This window comes from Artemia franciscana, chromosome 14 (genome assembly GCF_032884065.1).
Source record: "Artemia franciscana chromosome 14, ASM3288406v1, whole genome shotgun sequence".
Classification (NCBI taxonomy): Eukaryota; Metazoa; Arthropoda; class Branchiopoda; order Anostraca; family Artemiidae; genus Artemia; species Artemia franciscana.
The window spans coordinates 19,933,922-19,953,054 of NC_088876.1; the positions used below are offsets into that span (position 1 = coordinate 19,933,922).

The following is a 19,133-nucleotide window of genomic DNA, read 5'->3' on the forward strand; positions in this document are numbered from 1 at the left end:
TGGGCTGGGTATGCTTGGGACGTGTGAGTCAATCCCTCTTCATGGAATTTGATACGCAAAATACTAATAATGAAGATAATAATGTCAATTATTGCAGTGATTTATCGTCCGATGAGTCAAAAGAGAATAACCAATTGTAATTTGGGAAGTAAAAGAACTAGAAGCATTTGTGCACCATCGCATAGTAACCCAGAGGCTGCCAACTATAGATACAGTAATGAACCAATAGAAAAATACTGCAAATAAAAGTATTTATGTTGCAAATAATATTTTTATTTGTTCATGATTTCAGTATTTGCTTAAATCTAGTAAAGAGCGAACGCTTGCCAGTAGCATATAAAATTTAAAATGTTTTTTAAGTAACTGTCTCGTAACAAATAATTCCCTGTGGAACAAGATAATTTCTTAATCCATATTGGCCTTTCTTTATAACATAAAGAAAAGAAATCGATCAAAAATGGTTTTTTTAGGCCAAACGAGAACGCTGAAAAAACACACAAACCGAATATTTCGAAAAACAATAGCCTCTCTTCTTCAGCGTGAATAAAATAATATATTCAAGGAAAATGGTGAAGAAAACCAACAAAACAAGCGCAGAAAGTCAGTGTGAAAAAAAATGAAAAAATTAAAGGATAAATTAAATTCAATAAAAGCTAAAAATTATAAGAATTAAAACTGAGAAATAAAATAATAAAAAATTCATTCACTCAAAACAAAACGAACTAGTGATTAAATAAGTTAAAGACACCCTTTGAGATCTAAGGGGCTATTAACGTGTTAAATTATATGGTTGGGAAGGTAGTTCAAGGTTAATTTCAAGTATTACTAAAGTATCGGCTTCTCTTTTGAGAAAACGGAAATATGACTTATTTATTCTTAAATCACCGGAATCTCTGTTCAAAGCTATACCTAATTGTTGGTATTTAAAAATTTCAACAGCTTCTCTGTAATGTCGACAATACCTTTGTCATGTGAAATTAAGCTAACTTGGTTAAATAAAATAGTATGTGCCGGTAATCACAGATGTGTTCTGCAAGGGTGGAGTCAAAATTTTCAGTTTTTTTTTTGTTTTTTAAGGGTGTTATTAGTTGAGGTAGAGTACTGAGTTAATCTATCTGTAAGTCGTTGGTCAGTTCTTTCTATGTACCAAAGACCACACGAGTATTGAATTCTGTTGACACCAGAGTTTTCAACTTTCGGGATAGGGTCTTTACCTTGGCAACTTCAGGAAGCGATAGTTTTACTGGGTCTATAATAAGCGTAAATGTTATTTTTCCTTAGATCTTTAGAAATGTGTCCTGACACCCCTTTTAAGCACGGGAGACCAAGATACATAGAATTTTCCCTTTGATTTGTGTTTACCGTGTCACTATCTGATAACTTTTTAATACGTTTTTCAATTACAGAATTTATTAAACTAATTGGATAACCATTCCAAAATGAAAGATCCCTAAGGTGGTTGAATCCTGAATCCAGGAAATGTGGTGAACAAACCTGCAATGCTCTATCAACTAGAGAAGTGACCATTCCTCTTTTAATCGCAGGAGAATGATTAGAAGAATAATTTAAGTAACGGTCCCTGTGTGTAGGTTTTCTATAGACCCCTAACTTGAAACATGTATCATTTCGGTGCACCAGAACATCCAAGAAAGGAAGACGCCTATCTACTTGAGTAAATTTGAGTTTCGGACTCAAAGAATTAAGCAAGTGAAGGAAAGACCCCAGAGATTCTTCTTGGAAGACCTTGAAGAAAGGACTATTTCGCAAAGTTTTTGTAAACCTGAATTTTGGGTTCGTTTTAAGGATGATATTTTTTATTCATGGGGGCATGGTGAAGAATCTCTGGTGTCTTTCCCTCACAAGCTTAACTCCTTGGATTCAAACCTCAAAAGCCGCTCGTGAGCTCTTACAGATGTGCCATTTTGAAGACATGGCAACATATTGCCTTTTGATTTTTGTAGCTACTTAACCGTTTATAAGTTATAAGAGCTAAGTCCTATAAGAGCTTATGGTGCAAACACACTATTTTTGCCTGGATGGGAGACAAGAATTGCCTAGCCCCTTCCCCCTCCCTTGCTCTAAATCAAAATTTCCCTTGCCCCGCCCTTCCCCCTCTCTTTATCTAACAGTACCTGAATGTTTCTACTCCTTCGCCTAAGCCTTCCTTGATATATTGTAAACGTACTATTTCGATGAAGTGGATACACATGGTGTCTTTTGATTTACCCCCCCCCCCTCAAGTCAAAATTTAAAATCTAAATGACCCTAACCTCTCACCAATGTTCTCTCAAAGTTAAATTCCCGATCCTTTTAGTCATTCTCAACACTTTTATGGCACTTGGTATTAACCAAGTGACATATAGCGATCGCAAATTCTGTCGGTCTGTCTGTCCCGGTTTTGCTAGTTTAGGCACTTCCAGATAAGCTAGGACGATGAAATTTGTCAGGCGTATTAGGGACCAGACCCGGTTAAATTAGAAATAGTCGTTCCCCCGATTTGACCATCTGTGGGGGGGGGGGACGGTTTTTTTGGAATAATTAGAAAAAAGGTATTTTTAACATACGAACGGGTAATCGGATCTTAATAAAATTTGACATTTAGAAGGAAATCATGTCTCAGAGCTTTTATTTTAAATCCTGACTGGATGCGGTGACATTGGGGGGAGTTGGAGGGGGAAACTAGAAATCTTGGAAAACGCTTAGAGTGGAAAGATCGGGATGGAACTTGATGGGTAGAATAAGCAAATGTCGTAGATACGTGATTGACGTAACCAGATTTGATTCGCTCTTTTTGAAGGAGTTAGGTGGGTCCCAGTGCTTTGGCGAGTTTGCCGCTTCCTGACGTGCTAGGACGATGAAAATTGATAGGCTTGTCAGGGACTGGCACAAATTGACTTGATAAAGTAGTTTTCCCCGATTTGACCATCTGAGGGGTTGAAGGTAGAGGAAAATTACAAAAAATGAGGTAACTTGCGAGTGGGTGATCGGATCTTAATGAATTTTGATATTTAGAAGGATCTCGTGTCTCAGAGCTCTTATTTTAAATCCCGACCGACATTAAGCCTCTGATTTTCCTTTTTAATCAATCTATTGATTCTTAGAATCTTGCTAGAGCTCATGCCATATGAGCTCTTGGCTCTTCCAGCCTCGTCACAAGTGCCATATGAGTTCTTAGCTCTTGTATAGATGGAAATAATTTCAAAAATCAGGGGCACACAGTGTCTTTTGAGGTACTTAGGTTTGCGTTTTGTTTCCAGAGTATGCTCTTCGAAAACTCTGGAAATCTCAACATCATTAAATGATCCGTATGAGCTTGTTTAAAGTACAACTAATCAGAAATAAAAATTTATTGGGGATAGTTTCGGGCCCCCTAATAGCAATCCCTATACTCTCAATAAAATGTACGATTTTCTTGGTCCAGAAAACGATCTCTGTAATTTTCGAGCTAATCAGACATCCAGGATCAAATATGCTTCCTTTTTCTAGTATGAAACCTATATGTAAGCCATGGACAACTTGTACAATTGGCGCACACTGTCCTAAGAGGCTGTGGGGTCTTGTCATTCCTGGAGGCATAGTTGTTGAACATTTGAACTATTTCAAACAAATGATTATCTGACATTTTTATTGGGTGTCAAGGGAGGTTGTGGGGGGGGTAGTGAAAAAGGGTATGGGGCAGGAGGGGGCCTGGTTGCCTGGTACTCTACTGAAGCTCCCCATACAAGGTTACCAACCCTTGTTAGGCGGACCAGAGCCAGCCGCATTAGTAGCGACGTCTTCTTGAGAATTAGTCCATATTTTTTAGATTTGTTTCGCTGAATCCAAATGTTTCTGCTAAATTATTTTGCTGAGTGCCCTTTTAAGAGAAGAGAGGTCGGGATCAGTACTGTGTAAACAAATAGGCGAGGAATTTTTTTTAGACTTTTTCCTGCACAATTGATTAATTTTTTTCTGATAGAAATGTTTAATTGCCAGAAACTAAATCGGTGCTGCCTATATTTGGCATGCTATGCTTAAACTTCTTTGAAAAAAATTATTCTGCCACCTGAGCGCGCCAACTATTGGATATCCAAAATGGAGAATTTGAAATGTTAACCCTCCTCTATGGCTAGCTGATTATACTTTCGAATTTAATACCCCTGACAGAGTCCCAAGTTTCATGTTAATATAACAGAAGACAAGATGTCTATAGCACATTTCTTTTTATATTTTAGTATCGGTCGACGGCCTGCCTTTTTTATCTACTTGGTGATTCAATCCGTTTTTGGCATTTTGACCGCAATAGCTCCAGAATTTTGGTCATGGGTCATTTTCCGTGTTGGTGTGGGCTTTACCGTACCAGCTATTATGGGAACACCTTTCGTTTTAGGTAAGTCCATCCATTTGTCTTAGGTAAGATGCTTTCGCACCGCTAAGTCGAACCTTTGACGGTGCCTTATATTTCTTGTTTTAGGATCTTACACATCTGTTCTGCGTATGGTATTTTTGTGCCCTCTTGGTGAATCTAATGTGTAATTTTTTTATACAAGTAATATATGAAAATACACTCGGATATTATGTTTGTTATTTTTCATGTTTTTTGGCTTTATTATGCTAGTTGATTATAACCTATAATATGAATTGAGTACATCAGTATATGGGTATATCAGTATATAATTGAGTATATGGGAGCTCTTCAGAAGCCAAATCGATTAAAAAAGAACGTTTGAACCCAATAAGCACTCAGTATTCTTTGGTGCGTATTTCGTATCTTTATTGTGAATTACCCTTTTGTATGGTGTTTTTGGCGCAATATAAGGACGAATATAAATACCTTTTATTTGGAATTTTGAGTCCTAAAAAATTAAAATTAATGCTAGAAAACATCAAACCTCAACTGTCTGTGTTATCTGAATTAATTCTTCTAGGATAAGTCATTTCTTTATCGATCGAATTTAATTTGTATATACCAATTAGACTAATTCTAAATCGAGCACATAGTCTCCATGCTCAAAAGCGTAGATTTTGGGCCAAACAGTGCTGGACGTTTTGTCAGCCCTTAATTGAAGCAAAGTAAAACTACAGCTTGTTATATTTGCGGCTTTGGCCGTTTCATTTAACTTCATTTGTGCTTTCATTTAACTTCATCTGTTGTGAAGATCAAGGTTTAAATCTTCCGATAGTTTAAAACCTGTGTACATGGGATGTATTACATTCAGCATATGCAATCAGCTATAGTTTTATATATTATGAGGGAAATGTAGATGTGATCTCGCTTTTACAATCTCTACAAGCGCTATTATGAGACCTGTGTTATTGTGAAATGGGACAAGACTGATTTTCTGTCCTAAAAGGATTAAAAAGAGTAAAATAAAAATTAATTCATTAAATTACTGGAACATTGCTTTTTATCCAAATAAAGCAGCTACGTTTTTTTTCTACTACCCAAAAAATTGACAAATATTTAAGACTAAAAATGAAAGTGTCAAGTATTCATGACATATTTTCTAACTATTTAAGAACGAGTTTCTGTGTCTTGACGCCACAATGCTTTCATTTCAGTCTTTAAAAAAGAATGCCGAATAAAAAAGGGAAAATTTTTGTTGTTTTGTTTTAAAGAGAGATACTGTAGACAAAGTTATAAGAGAAAAACAGTATGGTTTTAGAAAAGGCAGAGGATGTGACAACCAATTTTTTACTCTTAGGTTAATGACTGAGAAGTGCTTGAGTTATCAAACACTTTTGGTCTTCAGTTTTATAGATTATGAGCAGGCGTTTGATTCTGTTGATAGAAGAACTTTGGCAAAGGTATTATCCTTGTATGGTATACCAGGCAAATATATTAAAGTGATTAGTGCTATGTACGAGAATAACACTGCTACGGTTAAGGTAGGAAATGAGATTAGCAGCTGGTTTTGCATTAAATTAGGAGTAAAGCAGGGTTGTGTTCTTTATATGGATTATTTCGACGGACTTCGTCTTAAGGAGCACAGGAAAGGCAATGGGAGACCACAGAATCAAATGGGGAGGGAAAACTATCCTGGACTTAGATTGTGCTAATGATTTAAGCATCCTATGATTTTATCCAATGATTTTATAGCATTTATATGGACTTTTAATAGTCAACTTTTTACTAAAAAGGAATTGAAAAGCAAGAAAAATTAAAGCAACTTTTTAATTTAAATGCAAACTACTACTACTAATAATAACTCACCGCAGAACAGAACCTCCTGAGGCTAACACAGCTATGCACGGTCCTTCTCCATCCCAATTTATTCAGAGCCTTCCTCTTTACACCCTCCCAGGAAATTACTATTTTTTTTAAATTTTTCTTTATAACATCCTCCCACCCCAACCGCGGACAACCTGCTTTCCGTTTAGCTCTAAACGGTTGGCCGAAAAGGAAACTTTCCGGCAATCTGTCATCCTTCATCCGCAGAACCTGCCCTAGCCATCTCAACCTTTCTCTCATTATAGCCCTAGAAAGCAGGATCGAACCATACTTTTCTTAGAGCCTAGTGTTTGAAATACAGTCAGTCAGCCGGGTACCGAGAACAATCCGTAGGTAATTTCTCTGGAAAAAGTCTACCAAATCCACTTTTCGGAGCGCCCATGCTTCAGAGCCATATTTGACTACTATCATCACTGTAGCTTCCAAAATTATAATCTCGGTTTGCAGACTGCAGAGGATCTTATGAATCTCGTTAGAAAAGCTAGTAATACACTTTAAAACACATAATCATTCTAAAACATATTCTATTTCTATAGATATAATATGTTTTCTATATCCGTATAAAAAAAATTATTATTTAGGAATCATTACCAAACAAAAGAAGGTAAACTACGAGGGAAAAAAGGCTGAGTCTCCGCAGCTTTAATACAATCTTGATAGGTTGTATCTAGGTCCCTAGACCCACATTTCTTGATTAACTTTGTGCGTTGGCCCATAAAGATTATCAGCCACGTGACTGGTTTTTCTAAAACACTCTTCAGCCTGTAAACGCTTGCTGCAAGCAAAAGTCGGTATATCAAGATTCTATATTGTGCTAATAAACGTAAAATCAAGAAAACTATGTTTAAATTTTGAATATCTTCTGACTAAGGCATTGTGCATTTAAATTTTTGCTTTTAGCGATTGAACTAGTGGGACCCTCATGGAGAACACATGTTACTTTGCTGGCCAATGTCGTCTATTCAATATGTCTTGTTCTTCTTTCTTTTGTGGTTTGGTCAGTTCGGGACTGGCGTTATATGTCTTTAACTACTTGCTTGCCTTTCTTCATCTTCTTCTCATATTGGTGGTAAGCTCATTTTTCTTAATTGATTTTCAATGTGGTTTGTAAGTAGCCTTACCATAACCTTTTTGTCAAATCTGAGCATAGTGAGAAAATAAAACATACAATTAGATTTAATTCACCTGGGCAATGTCAAGTGTTGCAGCAACCAGCGGTTCCTTAAAAAGAAGAATTGATAAAACGCTCCTTAAAGATAGTCTCAAAATTAGTTTTTCCTGCTTAAAATTAATTTCATTCTCTATTTACCAACACCCAATCAAATTGTGTTACTTTTTGGATGGAGGACCTTTTTGGATTGGGTTGGAGGGACCACGGCCCACGTTTTGCCACCAATTCTACTGACTGAGAATAAGCCTATAAGCCTAGCCTAGTTCAAACATAAACATAAGCCTACATAAGCCTGCATAAGCCTAGTTGAAACAATGTTCTAAATGTCTACCTTTTAATAAAATTTGCAAAGGTAGGAAGATGCAGGGATGTACCTTGGAAGGTCTTGATGCACCTACCACCTCCATTCTCAGTTTTCTTGAGTATATAGGCATTTCTAAGTCATGTTATCGAATAAAATTTGGGCGCCTCCTAGAATTTTCATTATTGTGCCCTCCAAAAAAAACCTTTGTATATGCCTTGAGGGATGGTCGGTTTCTCAGTGACCAAGGGTCCATACTGGTCCTATAATGAAATATATTCATATTTTGGTGACATGTCTACATCTCACCAAAAAAGATTGTATGCTACTGATGGGAGGACATATGCTGGAGGATCTACTCACTCACTTTGCTCTTTTAGTTATATATAGCCCGTTTTTACACAAAGTCAGGATTTAACTGCTTTTTATACCAATTCATGACTAAGCTGATTTTTAATATCATTTTATTTTTATTTTTCAAAAATGTACCTTAAAAATAGAGTTGTTAACCCCACGAATTCTTAAAATAGATTATCTTATGACAAAATCTGTACGTGTTTGAAGCACTAATATCATATAATTTGATAAACTGCTCATCCGTATCAGAAAAAAGCCAACTTGTCTTGGTTAAAAAAAAATATTTTTCGACCTTGGAAAGTTGCCCTAGGCCAATGCTCTAAAACTATAGTAAGAAAGGAGCAAAGATTAAGCTCTAGTTTAAACAATAACTGGATAATTTTTATCCAGTTTTAATTTTTATTCAATAAACAATTTTTAACAATAAGACAATTAAAGTTTGGGTGTCTCTTGTGATACTATTCTTCATCCTCAGTGCTGGACTTAGAAAATAAAATAACGCATCAGCTGTCATAACAAGCAGATAAGAGTAGATATCATCTCTTTGGGAGATTAAATAAATCTCTTAAATCTCTTTGGGAGGAGATTTCATATACTCCGTATATGAAAGGGGCTTTTACCTCCTCAAAGTCCCGCTCTTTACGCTAAAGTTTTTTACTGTTTTAAAAGTAGAGTTGAGAGAGAGAGTCAAACTTTAGCGTAAAGAGCGGGGTGTTGAGGAGGCAACAGCCCCTTTCATATACGGAGTAAATTCTGTTCGTATGTATTTGAAATCAGCATTAAAATGCAATTCTTTTGATGTAACTATTGGTATGAAAATTCCGTTTTCTTAGAGTTTCGGTTTCTATTGAGCCGGGTCGCTCCTTACTACAGTTCTTTGCCACGAATGATTGATGATATCTCCGAAAGATGATATCTTTGTGCTTCCTTTTTGGATCTTTAAAACCTTAATTTTTTTTATATAAAAGGATATTTAGGCGATGGGGTCAAGAACCGTCGCACATCTTGAACATTTGTTAGATTTTAACTTCAGCTTGAAACTGGTGCCTGATTAAAAAGCGCTTTCTATTCGAAAGAAGAATTAATACTCCAAAAAACAAAAGCTAGGTGGAACAACTTCAGGTAGTTATTTTCTACCATATAAAACTCCGCTGTTTCATGCAGTCTGTAGGCTTTGGGTCAAGGACAACCGAAGGCCGTTTCTTTTTGCATCAGGCAAGAATTATGCGTAGCTTTCCAAAATCTAATGTTATTTTCATCAATGTTATTTCATCAGAAAAGAGATCCTCCCTTTTCTAAAAACTGCATAGGTTAGACCCTTACCCGTCTCTCTCGACATAAACCAAAATCGGCGATATAGAAAAAAGAAACAAAGGACGAATCCTAAGTTTTGTTCCTGCGGTGAAAAAAATCTGGCTAAAATGGTTTCTATGAACTGATTAAAAAAAATTGAAAAAAAACAATAGTACAAGAAAATTAATCTGGAATTCTCCACGTGTTTCAAATAAATCATGCTTTTTGTTGCGTGTTGATGTCCTATTCTTTGAACATGGTTAGATAAAAGTATAATTTGTAGCAAAAAATAAAAATAATTTCAAAAAAATGTGCTTTTAAATTTGATTTGTATTTTTTTTTCTTAGGGGATTGTGAATTAACATATCATATTTTTTCGTTTTTTTTTCTTGGCAGCGGTACCTTCATGCAAGCTATTTTTTATTTGCTACTCTTTCTTAATATCTCTGTCTTCTTTCTGAATTTTACGCTCAAAAAGCTAGATAATGAAGTTATTAGAAGTAAACAGCAATTTTGCCGATATATCTGCTTGGAAGTAAAATAACTGTTTTATTTTTTCATTGCTGCTGCTATTTAAGCTACCCGTTTTTAAGTTATCTGCAAGTTTAATGCATCTGCAAGTTGCTACTCCTCAAATAGCTTACACGTTTCGGCAGGCTACAGCCTCTCAACCCTTGGTAACTTGCAAGGCAATGAAGAATGCATGCTGCTAATAGAAGTATTCCATTCTCGACTTTAAAATTCGGGAAGTTTTCTGGGAAAATCACGAAATGGGATTTCGGTGCAAAAATACAAGAACCCAAACTGGCCTTTGGTTCGTTTACAGGCTCCAGAACGGCTTGGATCCCCGCAGTGAATCAAGCTTTTTACTAAGTAGTTTCCAGACCCAAAGCACGGGATCAGAGCTTCGAGCTGAAAACGCTTTCATGCTGAATTTGCTGCAAAACTTCCAAATTGTTTTCAAGGTAAAAATAATGGCTGAAATGTACTCTGATACTCTATTGCTTTAGCTTTTATATCACATCATCTGGTTACTTTATTCTTTTAGCCTGAAAACGAAGTTTTTATGTCGCTTATTTTCAGAATGATGGCAAAAATTAAGTGCACAATGGGGATGATCGTATACAGAGCAACAACCCTGCAATAAGTTCGCCGAATTAATGGATATTCTTCGGCAAGCAGACATGAACTTGCACAAGGAATGACTGCCATATTTAGCTAGAGCTTTAAATGGTTGGTTAGAGAAAAAATCATCAGATACTTGGTTTATTATCATATATATATTTAATATATTATCACATATTAGCTTTGAAACTTATTTCAAAATATTTTTTTTGCTGTTCAAAAACCAAGATGGGAATTGGACAAAGCCGTAAGTAGTTGATGAAGCACAAACGTAACAAAAATTACAAGGGTACATTCTTTAATTAGTATACTGCTACAGCGGTAAGCAAAGTGCATGCGTGACGTACGCGTAAAAAAAATTTGAAGTAAATTATGTATGCATCACACAGTTAAAAGTGGGGCCGATCTGCAACAGTACGTCCAATGCATTTAATAAAACTATATATTTTTTTCTAAAGTGCATTTGACTGAACAAGAATAACTATTTCCCAGGATCATGCCAGAATCTCCAAGGTGGTTGATCGCTCGTAATAGGGTGGAAGAGGCGGAAATAATTATTAGAAGAATGGCTAAGTGGAATAAAAAGGACCTGTCGTTTGAATTCTATGAAAAACTTAGACAGAAGGTAAGTTATCGAAAGTGTGACTTTTGTCTATAGCTCGTATTTTTTTATACAAAATTATGTTATCGAAGTTATAAAGTAAAGTTAAAGCTAAAACGAGCAGAAATTAGCATATATTTGAAATGCCGAACTTAAATGTGCAGAAATTATCTAAAGCATCGAATATATGATTCGATGCTATTTTCTTCTACTCTAGCAAAAGAAAAAAGAGTCCTTAATCTCTAATTGGTTTTCTTGCCTAACATGGATATAGATTGTATATTACTTGTCAAAAAATGCAATTTTCGTATTATATTCGTGTTTTTTATATTTTTCAAGGCAGCATAAAACTCTGTTCATCAAGATTCTCTATGGAATATCCTTTTTAATGCTGGCCTCCCGTCAAAATGTGTCCGCCTTCTCAGGACCATGCATCACGTGACTGAGGTGTGTGAAAGTGAACGGTAGATGCAGCACGTTCCTTCCAGTAACAATGGGAGTCGGACAAGGCTGCTCAGTTGCTCCTGAGTAATTAACTGTATTATTGACTATGTTATGACTTGCACGGCCCGGAAGCTGAGCTTTGGACTCAAGTACAGGGATAGAGTTGTCACTGATTATGACTTTGCTGATGACATAGTACTAGTCATCAACTCCAAGTCACAGCTACTCATGGCTCTGAACACGTTTCTAGAAAAAGCTGCCAGGGCCAGGCTATCCATTGCCCGGAAGAAGACAAAATTCATGGTAGCGTAGCCCAAGTCTGAGGCCGACAATTCTAATTACTTTTTAGCCATGAACAAAATCGAAATGGTTGACCATTTCAGTTATGTTGGTTCTACAAAACCATCGGACGGCCTTATCGACCATGAAGTCTTTGCCCGCGCAGCCAACGCCTCCGCCGTCTTCGGTAGACTGAGGAATGTTTGGAAGAAGCCCATGACCAAACGAGCCGCCGAAATGACGATCCTTGGATCGTTAGTCTGTTTGACCCTGCTGTACGTAGCTGAGACTTGGCCTACAACTGTAGCTGCCCAGCGCCGTCTTGTCACTCTTCAATCTAACTGGATTTGGAAAACAGAAGGAATCTGATGGACAGACATTGTCAGCAATGACCGCCCGCGAATTATGACTTCGCAATCGTCCTTGTCACACCAGGTTGCCCAGCGGACACTTTGTAACTTAGAACCAATCAGTAATGGCTGGAAACGTCCAAGAGGAAAACCCAAGTTCCAATAGAGTGACAGTCTTGTGAAATTCCAGGACGAGGCTGGAATTTTGCTGTCTGATGCAAAAGCCCTTGATGTCGACTGTCCCTCGTGAAAAAGGCCGATGACGCTCTGAACACAGCCCTGGTACGAGGATTATGTAGGTAAGTTAAGTAATTCCACAATTCAATATGCTTTTTCTACATATTTTCTCCGTTTTTTTTTGTACTTAATGCTACGTATTTTATATCTAGCCCTTTTTGTAGACCTTTATGGTTAAGAATTGTTCCGCTGGGCTATTGATTTTCATGATTGGTTTTCTGATTGATTTCCTTGGGCTAATAATTTTTATCTGTTAATTACGAATTAACAGATAAACTTACTTTGTGAATGTACGTTTTGGACCAGCTAATCTAATTCAGCAAGGATTTCATTTGATTGATTTAGACTATTTTATAAGCTTCAAATTAGTTAACAACAAATCGACTAATAACACTAATTTCGACCAAGCGCTCGCTTTGTCCGGCATGAAACTTATCAAAAGAGATTGTGAATATTGTTAAGAAAAAGTATTATTACTGTACCAAAAACGATTGAAAGAGTTCAATCCATCGCACACCTTTCTCTTTTTTCTGGGAAGGGAGGGGAGATCCATGACAACAATATCAGGAACAACTTCCTCCTTGCGCATGTAGGCAGGTCTGAGATAAAAGGTAATAAACTCGATCAAGAGAAAAAATGTGCATGGGTTACTTTAAAAATCTTTTTCTTGTTTGAGAGTAAGAGGAGAGAGAGGGAGACAGAGAGAGAGAGAGAGAGAGAGAGAGAGAGAGAGAGAGAGAGAGAGAGAGAGAGAGAGAGAGAGAGAGAGAGAGAGAGAGAGAGAGAGAGAGAGAGAGAGAGAGAGAGAGAGAGAGAGAGAGAGAGAGAGAGAGAGAGAGAGAGAGAGAGAGAGAGAGAAATAAATAAATAAATAAAATAAAACCTGACCTATAAATAACCAAACCAATAAAAAACCAAAAAAGAAGATAAAACTAAATATAAAAAACCAAACCAAAATCAAACCTGACCTATAAGTAAAAATCCCAATACCTGATAATCTAAACCAATAATTTAACACAATATAACAATGAATTAAGTGAATACCAGGCCCTTTTTGGTCATTAAGCTGCCAGCGTGCTGACTTACAAAATGTCTTTAAACTCGACGGAAGACTATCGAGTTAGTACTAAGGTGTTTTTTTTGTTTTGTTTTTTTGCCTTAATCAAGCTCAGTTTTCTCATGCTAAATTAGTAAGAAATTTCGCAAGAAAATTATTAAAATCCCTGCCATTGTCCTCAGCCTATTTAATTTCTTTCCTTAGTGATTTAAGCACAAGATTAAACGCATTGATATTTAATTATAGACTTTTTTGATTTTGATCTTTTTTGATTCATTTCTGAAAAAGAAGAAGAAAAAAATAATATAAAGATAAGAAGGTTATGTCTTCTGAAAAGCAAGGTCTTTGTAGTCTTGAGAACAAGAAACTGGACTTCCCGTTTTGATACATTTTACTTAACTAATTTACTATATGACTGTATAGTGCTTTGTAACGGCCTACTAAAGATATTTTTATCAATATTTTAATATAATTTTTGACTATGTCTATTCTTCGATGTTTGTTATTATAAGACGATTTTGTTTTTGGCTAAATTCTAACCAACGTTCTGCTACAAAACTCTAGTTCAAGTTCAGTGGGGTTTGTTATCAAATCAGAAAACAAATTGCTTCTAATAACAATACTTAGTCCATTCCTGGACGCCGAGATTCTCAATCGCTACCTTTTAAACATAATACGCAGCATTATCACTGCTACTACTGTCAGGAACAACCTTACCTCTCATTTGATCCAACATAACTACTAATTATCCTCCTGCCCATTGCCCCTGGGGAAACAGCCTCACTATCATGTCAAATTAAATAAAATCTCAACTTCATTTTTATCGTATTATATTGAATACATTATGTAATTGTTTTTTTGTCAATATTTAACTAATCTTTTCCAGTGCTGATAAATGACTTTCTTACTATTCTTTTAAGTGACGCAAAGGAGCCCCTACCTCTCAGTTCTTTTGGGAACAGGTTCCATGACCTTGCACAATGTATATTCGGAGCAAAATCCGATCGTACAGTCAGGATGAAGGGTATTTTTAGGTTTGAGGATGACTGGGTATTCACATTATGCTGGTCGGAGATTGGCCAAAATAATGTTTTAAATGCAGATGGGAGTTCACCAGCTAGAAACTTGAAAATAAAGGTGAAAGCGTGACTGATGATGCAGCTACTCCATTGACAAATACTCTTCATTTTTCCAATTAATTTCAAAGATCGTTTATACGAAACTTAAAAGTCGATTGCCAGATCATTGCTCAGTATTGTAAATGGGATTTGATAAGAGCGTTGTATAGCAAGACCAGTGTTTCCTGCGGCAAAGTGTCTTTAATTTTTTTTATTATTCCAAGATTCCGGGATATCTTCAGCTCTAATGCTTGAATGTAATGCAGGAATGACAGGTTGTCATCAAGCAGGACTCCTACGTATTTTTCAAAACGCTTTTATGGCCAACTGATTAAACCTCCGGAAGTTGGACTCCACACACCTCCGGATGGACAGTTCCGATCCGGTAAAAACAAATGTAAGATTTATCAACATTAATCACAAGTCGGTATGAATCCATCCAGAGAACAACCCTAAGCTTGGAAAGGAGCGCCGTTATATCCCTTTCACAGCAGCCTGGTGTGGCACCATCTGCAAAAGCCACAAGGTCAGCATCATCTACAGGCTGAAAAGAAGCTTTGTGGTAGCATCGTGTACAGCAGCGAAGAATAGTGCGTGGCGGGTTTAATACGCTACTCAGATTGTTATCATGAATCAGGAACCTAGAGATCCTAATATTGACCCTTTTGGGACACCGCAATTAACTACTATATTATTTCCTGGGTCTTCTCCAAATAAATCCTCCGGTCCCTCAAGCACGATCTGAACCTATCCAAAGTTTCGCCTCTTATCCCTATATGCTCTAGTTTCTCGAGGAGAATAAGGTGCTACGTGCTATCAAATGCTTTTCTGATATCAATCAGGACCCCTGCAGGTAGAAGGCCAGAATCCAAAGCTTTGTTGATCCATAAACTCTAAGCAGTTATTGCATCTTGGGTGGAGTGTCCTGGTCTAAACCCAAACTGATGGGTATCAAGAAACCCTTTTTTCTTCAGAAACTGGATTAGTTGCTGCTGCACGAGTTTTTCAAAAAACTTTGAAAAACTGTAAGAATGGAAATAGGTCTGTAATTTTCAGGATCAGCTCGAGAACTTCCTTTGTGCAAAATAACTATTCTAGCTTTCTTTAACCGTTATGGAAAAGTACCCTTTTGCACAGACAAATTTATCAGGTAAGTAAGAGGCTCTATCATTGACGACGCAACTATTTTTAACACATTACTGTGTACTCGGTCGAATCCAGAAGGAGAATTTCCCATTAGGTTTTGTATAATCAACAGAATTTCAGGTGGAAAGACAGGAGCGAGAACCATTGACTTGGTGCATGCTGGGCCTAGTTAATCTTTAAACTCTTGACCGGATTTTTAACGGAATTTGCTTCTTTTTTTTTCCTCACCTCTGCAAAAAATTATCCCAGTGCATTTGCAACGTTTTCTGGCCCCGAAAGAGTTCCCCGTTTACAGGTGATTTCGAAGGAAGCTGAGGCGGGACGCGGTAAAGATTTTACAGCCTTCCGTGAATCTTTCCCACTTTCAGTTATGTTTCCAGTGAAATAATTTCTCTTAGCTTAACGTAAAATTGATTAAAGGCATTTTTTATATTTAATATATTTCTAAAGCGTCGCTATGCAAGGTTCATTTACGTCATTAGTCCAAAGCTTATTTTTCTTACTAATACAATGGGGCAGTCCTTGACTAATCCAAGGGCTGATGGGTAAATTTTTCCATCCAGTGTTCCTTGTATACTTTTTAGAGCAGCTTTCCGTATACTTTCCCATAAAAATGTTACGGAATTCCTCAAATCTTGCATGAACATCTTCGGTATTCATAACATTATCCCAGGATGTGATCTACAGTACTTGTTTAAGGGTTTCTAGGTTCTCATCATTTAATTTCCACGTGACAAATCCCTGCGTAGCTGTGGCATTGGGCTTAGGACCTTTTTCCTGTATTTTAAAATTCGTTAGCAGAGGGAAGTGATCAGAAGTTTCAGATAGCAAGACAGGGCCGACATTGGATGCAGTGTCGAAAAAATGTTGTCAATCAATGAGTTGAAAGCGGTTGTTCCTCGAGTAGGTATCGCAATTGAGGGGTACATGTGCGAAGTACACTTACTGAGCATATCTATCGCACCTAAAGAAAGAGGAGGAGTTAGGTTGATGTTAAAGTCCTCCAGTAAGATGGCCTCGTTCCCTTGTCTCTCCAGAAGATCATATAATTTGATCCAAGATTTCCAAGAACGAAGAGATAGATTCTGCCGGTGGATGGTATACTTCTTCCAGTGTTATTTTCTTCTTCTAAGTAAAATTATTTCCAAGAAGAGAGATTCATAAACTCCTTCGATATACTGGGTTGATTCTTTATTTATGCAGGCTGAGTATTCTTGCAGTGTGTAAATAGCCAAGTATCTCTATTCATTGTAGATCTGTGCAGGAATTGGGAAGAATAACCAGGTATTTCTAAAAGTGTATTCGTGTATCTTGTTAGAAAATTTTCACCCGACCACATCTGGCTGCAGCTGCTGGCAAAAATTCGTTACATCAGAAAACGTAGAGTATAACCCTTGACAGTTTAGCTGGAGAACAGTGAGCTGAGAGTCAGAGCGTTCCTTAGCCACATTACACATCTCTTCATATCGGCTCCTAGGTTACTCTTATCAAACATTAGGGGATCTGATTCATTACTAATTTCAAGATCAAAGACTTTTCCTGATACAAAAATGCTCTTCCAACTCTGTTAATCTTGCATTCCTTTGACCTGCTGATGAGTATGCGCCCCCCGGGAGGAAAGAACAGGAATTCATAACTTACCTCGTACTCGAGAGAGAGAATGGCTGTACTTTTTAAAAGAGCAGTAGACCACTTAGAAGTTTTCAAACCAGAACTTTTCTTACCATATTGAAAAAGAAAAAACAAATAAGGACGCACGAAAAGAAAAAAACAACTCTTTGGATGAACAGAAAAGAAATACTTCAAGATTAAGCAAACGGCAAGTAAACAATAATATTCTTAGGGGGAGCAGTTATTATACTTTTTAATTACTATGTTTCATTCATTTCTTTTGCCACCATAATTTACCAATATTCTCTCCAAATCTTACCAGAATCAGTACTATAGCTGCCCCAACAACTCACCAAGTGCAAACTGTTTTATAACACTCTATGCTTCCAAATTTGATTCATTGGGATTGTCTGGCCCAACGCGGGGAAGCTTGAGTGGATCGTAGCAGTCATCTTGCAGCCTCATCCATTGCGACGTCTTTGATTTCTTGGTTTCTAACCAAAGTTTGATTCCATTTTGAATCAGACACGTTTCTGACACTTTCTCATTCGTTATTTTTGACGTTCTTAGCTTACAGCCAAGAGATAATAGATATTTCCGTCTTTTACCGAGATCACGAGGTAAGTCCACAGACGCACTCAAACCACTTTCTTACCACACTCTTTCATTATTTCCAACCGGTCAAAATTTTCTAGACCAGCAAAAATCGGATCTGCGGACTTTTTTCGTTGCGCTCTGTTTCTAAGGGTCGGGCCGCTAGGGCCAGACGACTTGGAGTATGATGTTTTCTTTGAAATTATGTATACAAAACTGGTACGTACCTGGTTGGCATTAGCTGTTCCCAGTTTTGGGCCGAATAAGCTATTTACTTTCTGACAAAGCTCTTTGCCTTCTGAAAATTCTAAGCCGTCGATAATAAGATGATTTCTTCTCGAGTACAGTTCAGAGGGAAGAGCAGTCGTTTTTACCTTAACAAGCTCGGATCTAAGCAGCCTATTTTCTTAACTAAGAAGCTTGTTTTCTTTCTGGAGCTTTACAATCGTCTATAGAAGTTCATCCACACGGTCATCGAAATGTTGTTTTGTAAGTGACTTAATTATCGACTATAATGCTGCTATGCTTTTAAGTTAGTCTTAATAATTCGTAGAATAAGACTTATTCGCAGGAATAAATGTTGTCCGTCCAGGAACAAGGGAAGCTTAAGGACCCACTCACCTATTCCCTGCAATTCAAGGGTAACTAGATATCGGCAAGTACCTACGACACTTGCGGTGGGTTCCTCCCCTCTTCTGGTCGTTGCCTAAGAGGCCTGCAGAGCACCGCTAATGCGCCTAAATTACTCTCTGAAAACCGACGCATCTGAAGAAATTTGAATATGGAAGGCGTTGTAGAATTACAAATATATAACGAAAAAATGTTATGGCACCTTAATCAAATGAGCAAGAATATTCAATAATAATATAATCTGTTGTTTCATTTCTTGTGAAAATTCTGTAATCACTGGGTCACTGAATTAATTGATAATCGTAGGACAGGATTATACGTCACTAATCCCAAGCCAATTGACGTTACGACATAATAAATTAGTAAATTCACTTGAAAATTCACTGGTTTAATAATGTTCATAAGATATTCGATTTTAGATGTGTTCACTTTGAACTGTGAAGTAATCAGTTGTTACCAGAAAACACTAAAAAAGGAAAAGAAAGGGGAAGTGCCTTACCGACGCTTTCATTATTATTATACTTTTTAACGAAGTGAGGCTTAGCATATAAAAGTTTGACATTAACCTTATTTTAGGCATAATGGAAATTACGGTGCCGTCGTAATTA

General features: G+C 36.9%; 1 protein-coding gene across 6 annotated transcripts in view; it reads left to right on the forward strand.

The window, feature by feature from the left end:
- LOC136035425 (beta-alanine transporter-like) overlaps window positions 1-19,133 on the forward strand; it is a 112,397-nt gene that overhangs the window by 48,557 nt on the left and 44,707 nt on the right. For all 6 annotated transcript variants that reach the window (XM_065717222.1, XM_065717218.1, XM_065717221.1 and 3 more), the window contains 3 exons: window positions 4,215-4,369; window positions 7,112-7,280; window positions 10,951-11,083. In XM_065717222.1, coding sequence (XP_065573294.1) covers window positions 4,215-4,369; window positions 7,112-7,280; window positions 10,951-11,083 — 457 coding nt within the window. The remainder of the gene's footprint in view (window positions 1-4,214; window positions 4,370-7,111; window positions 7,281-10,950; window positions 11,084-19,133) is intronic.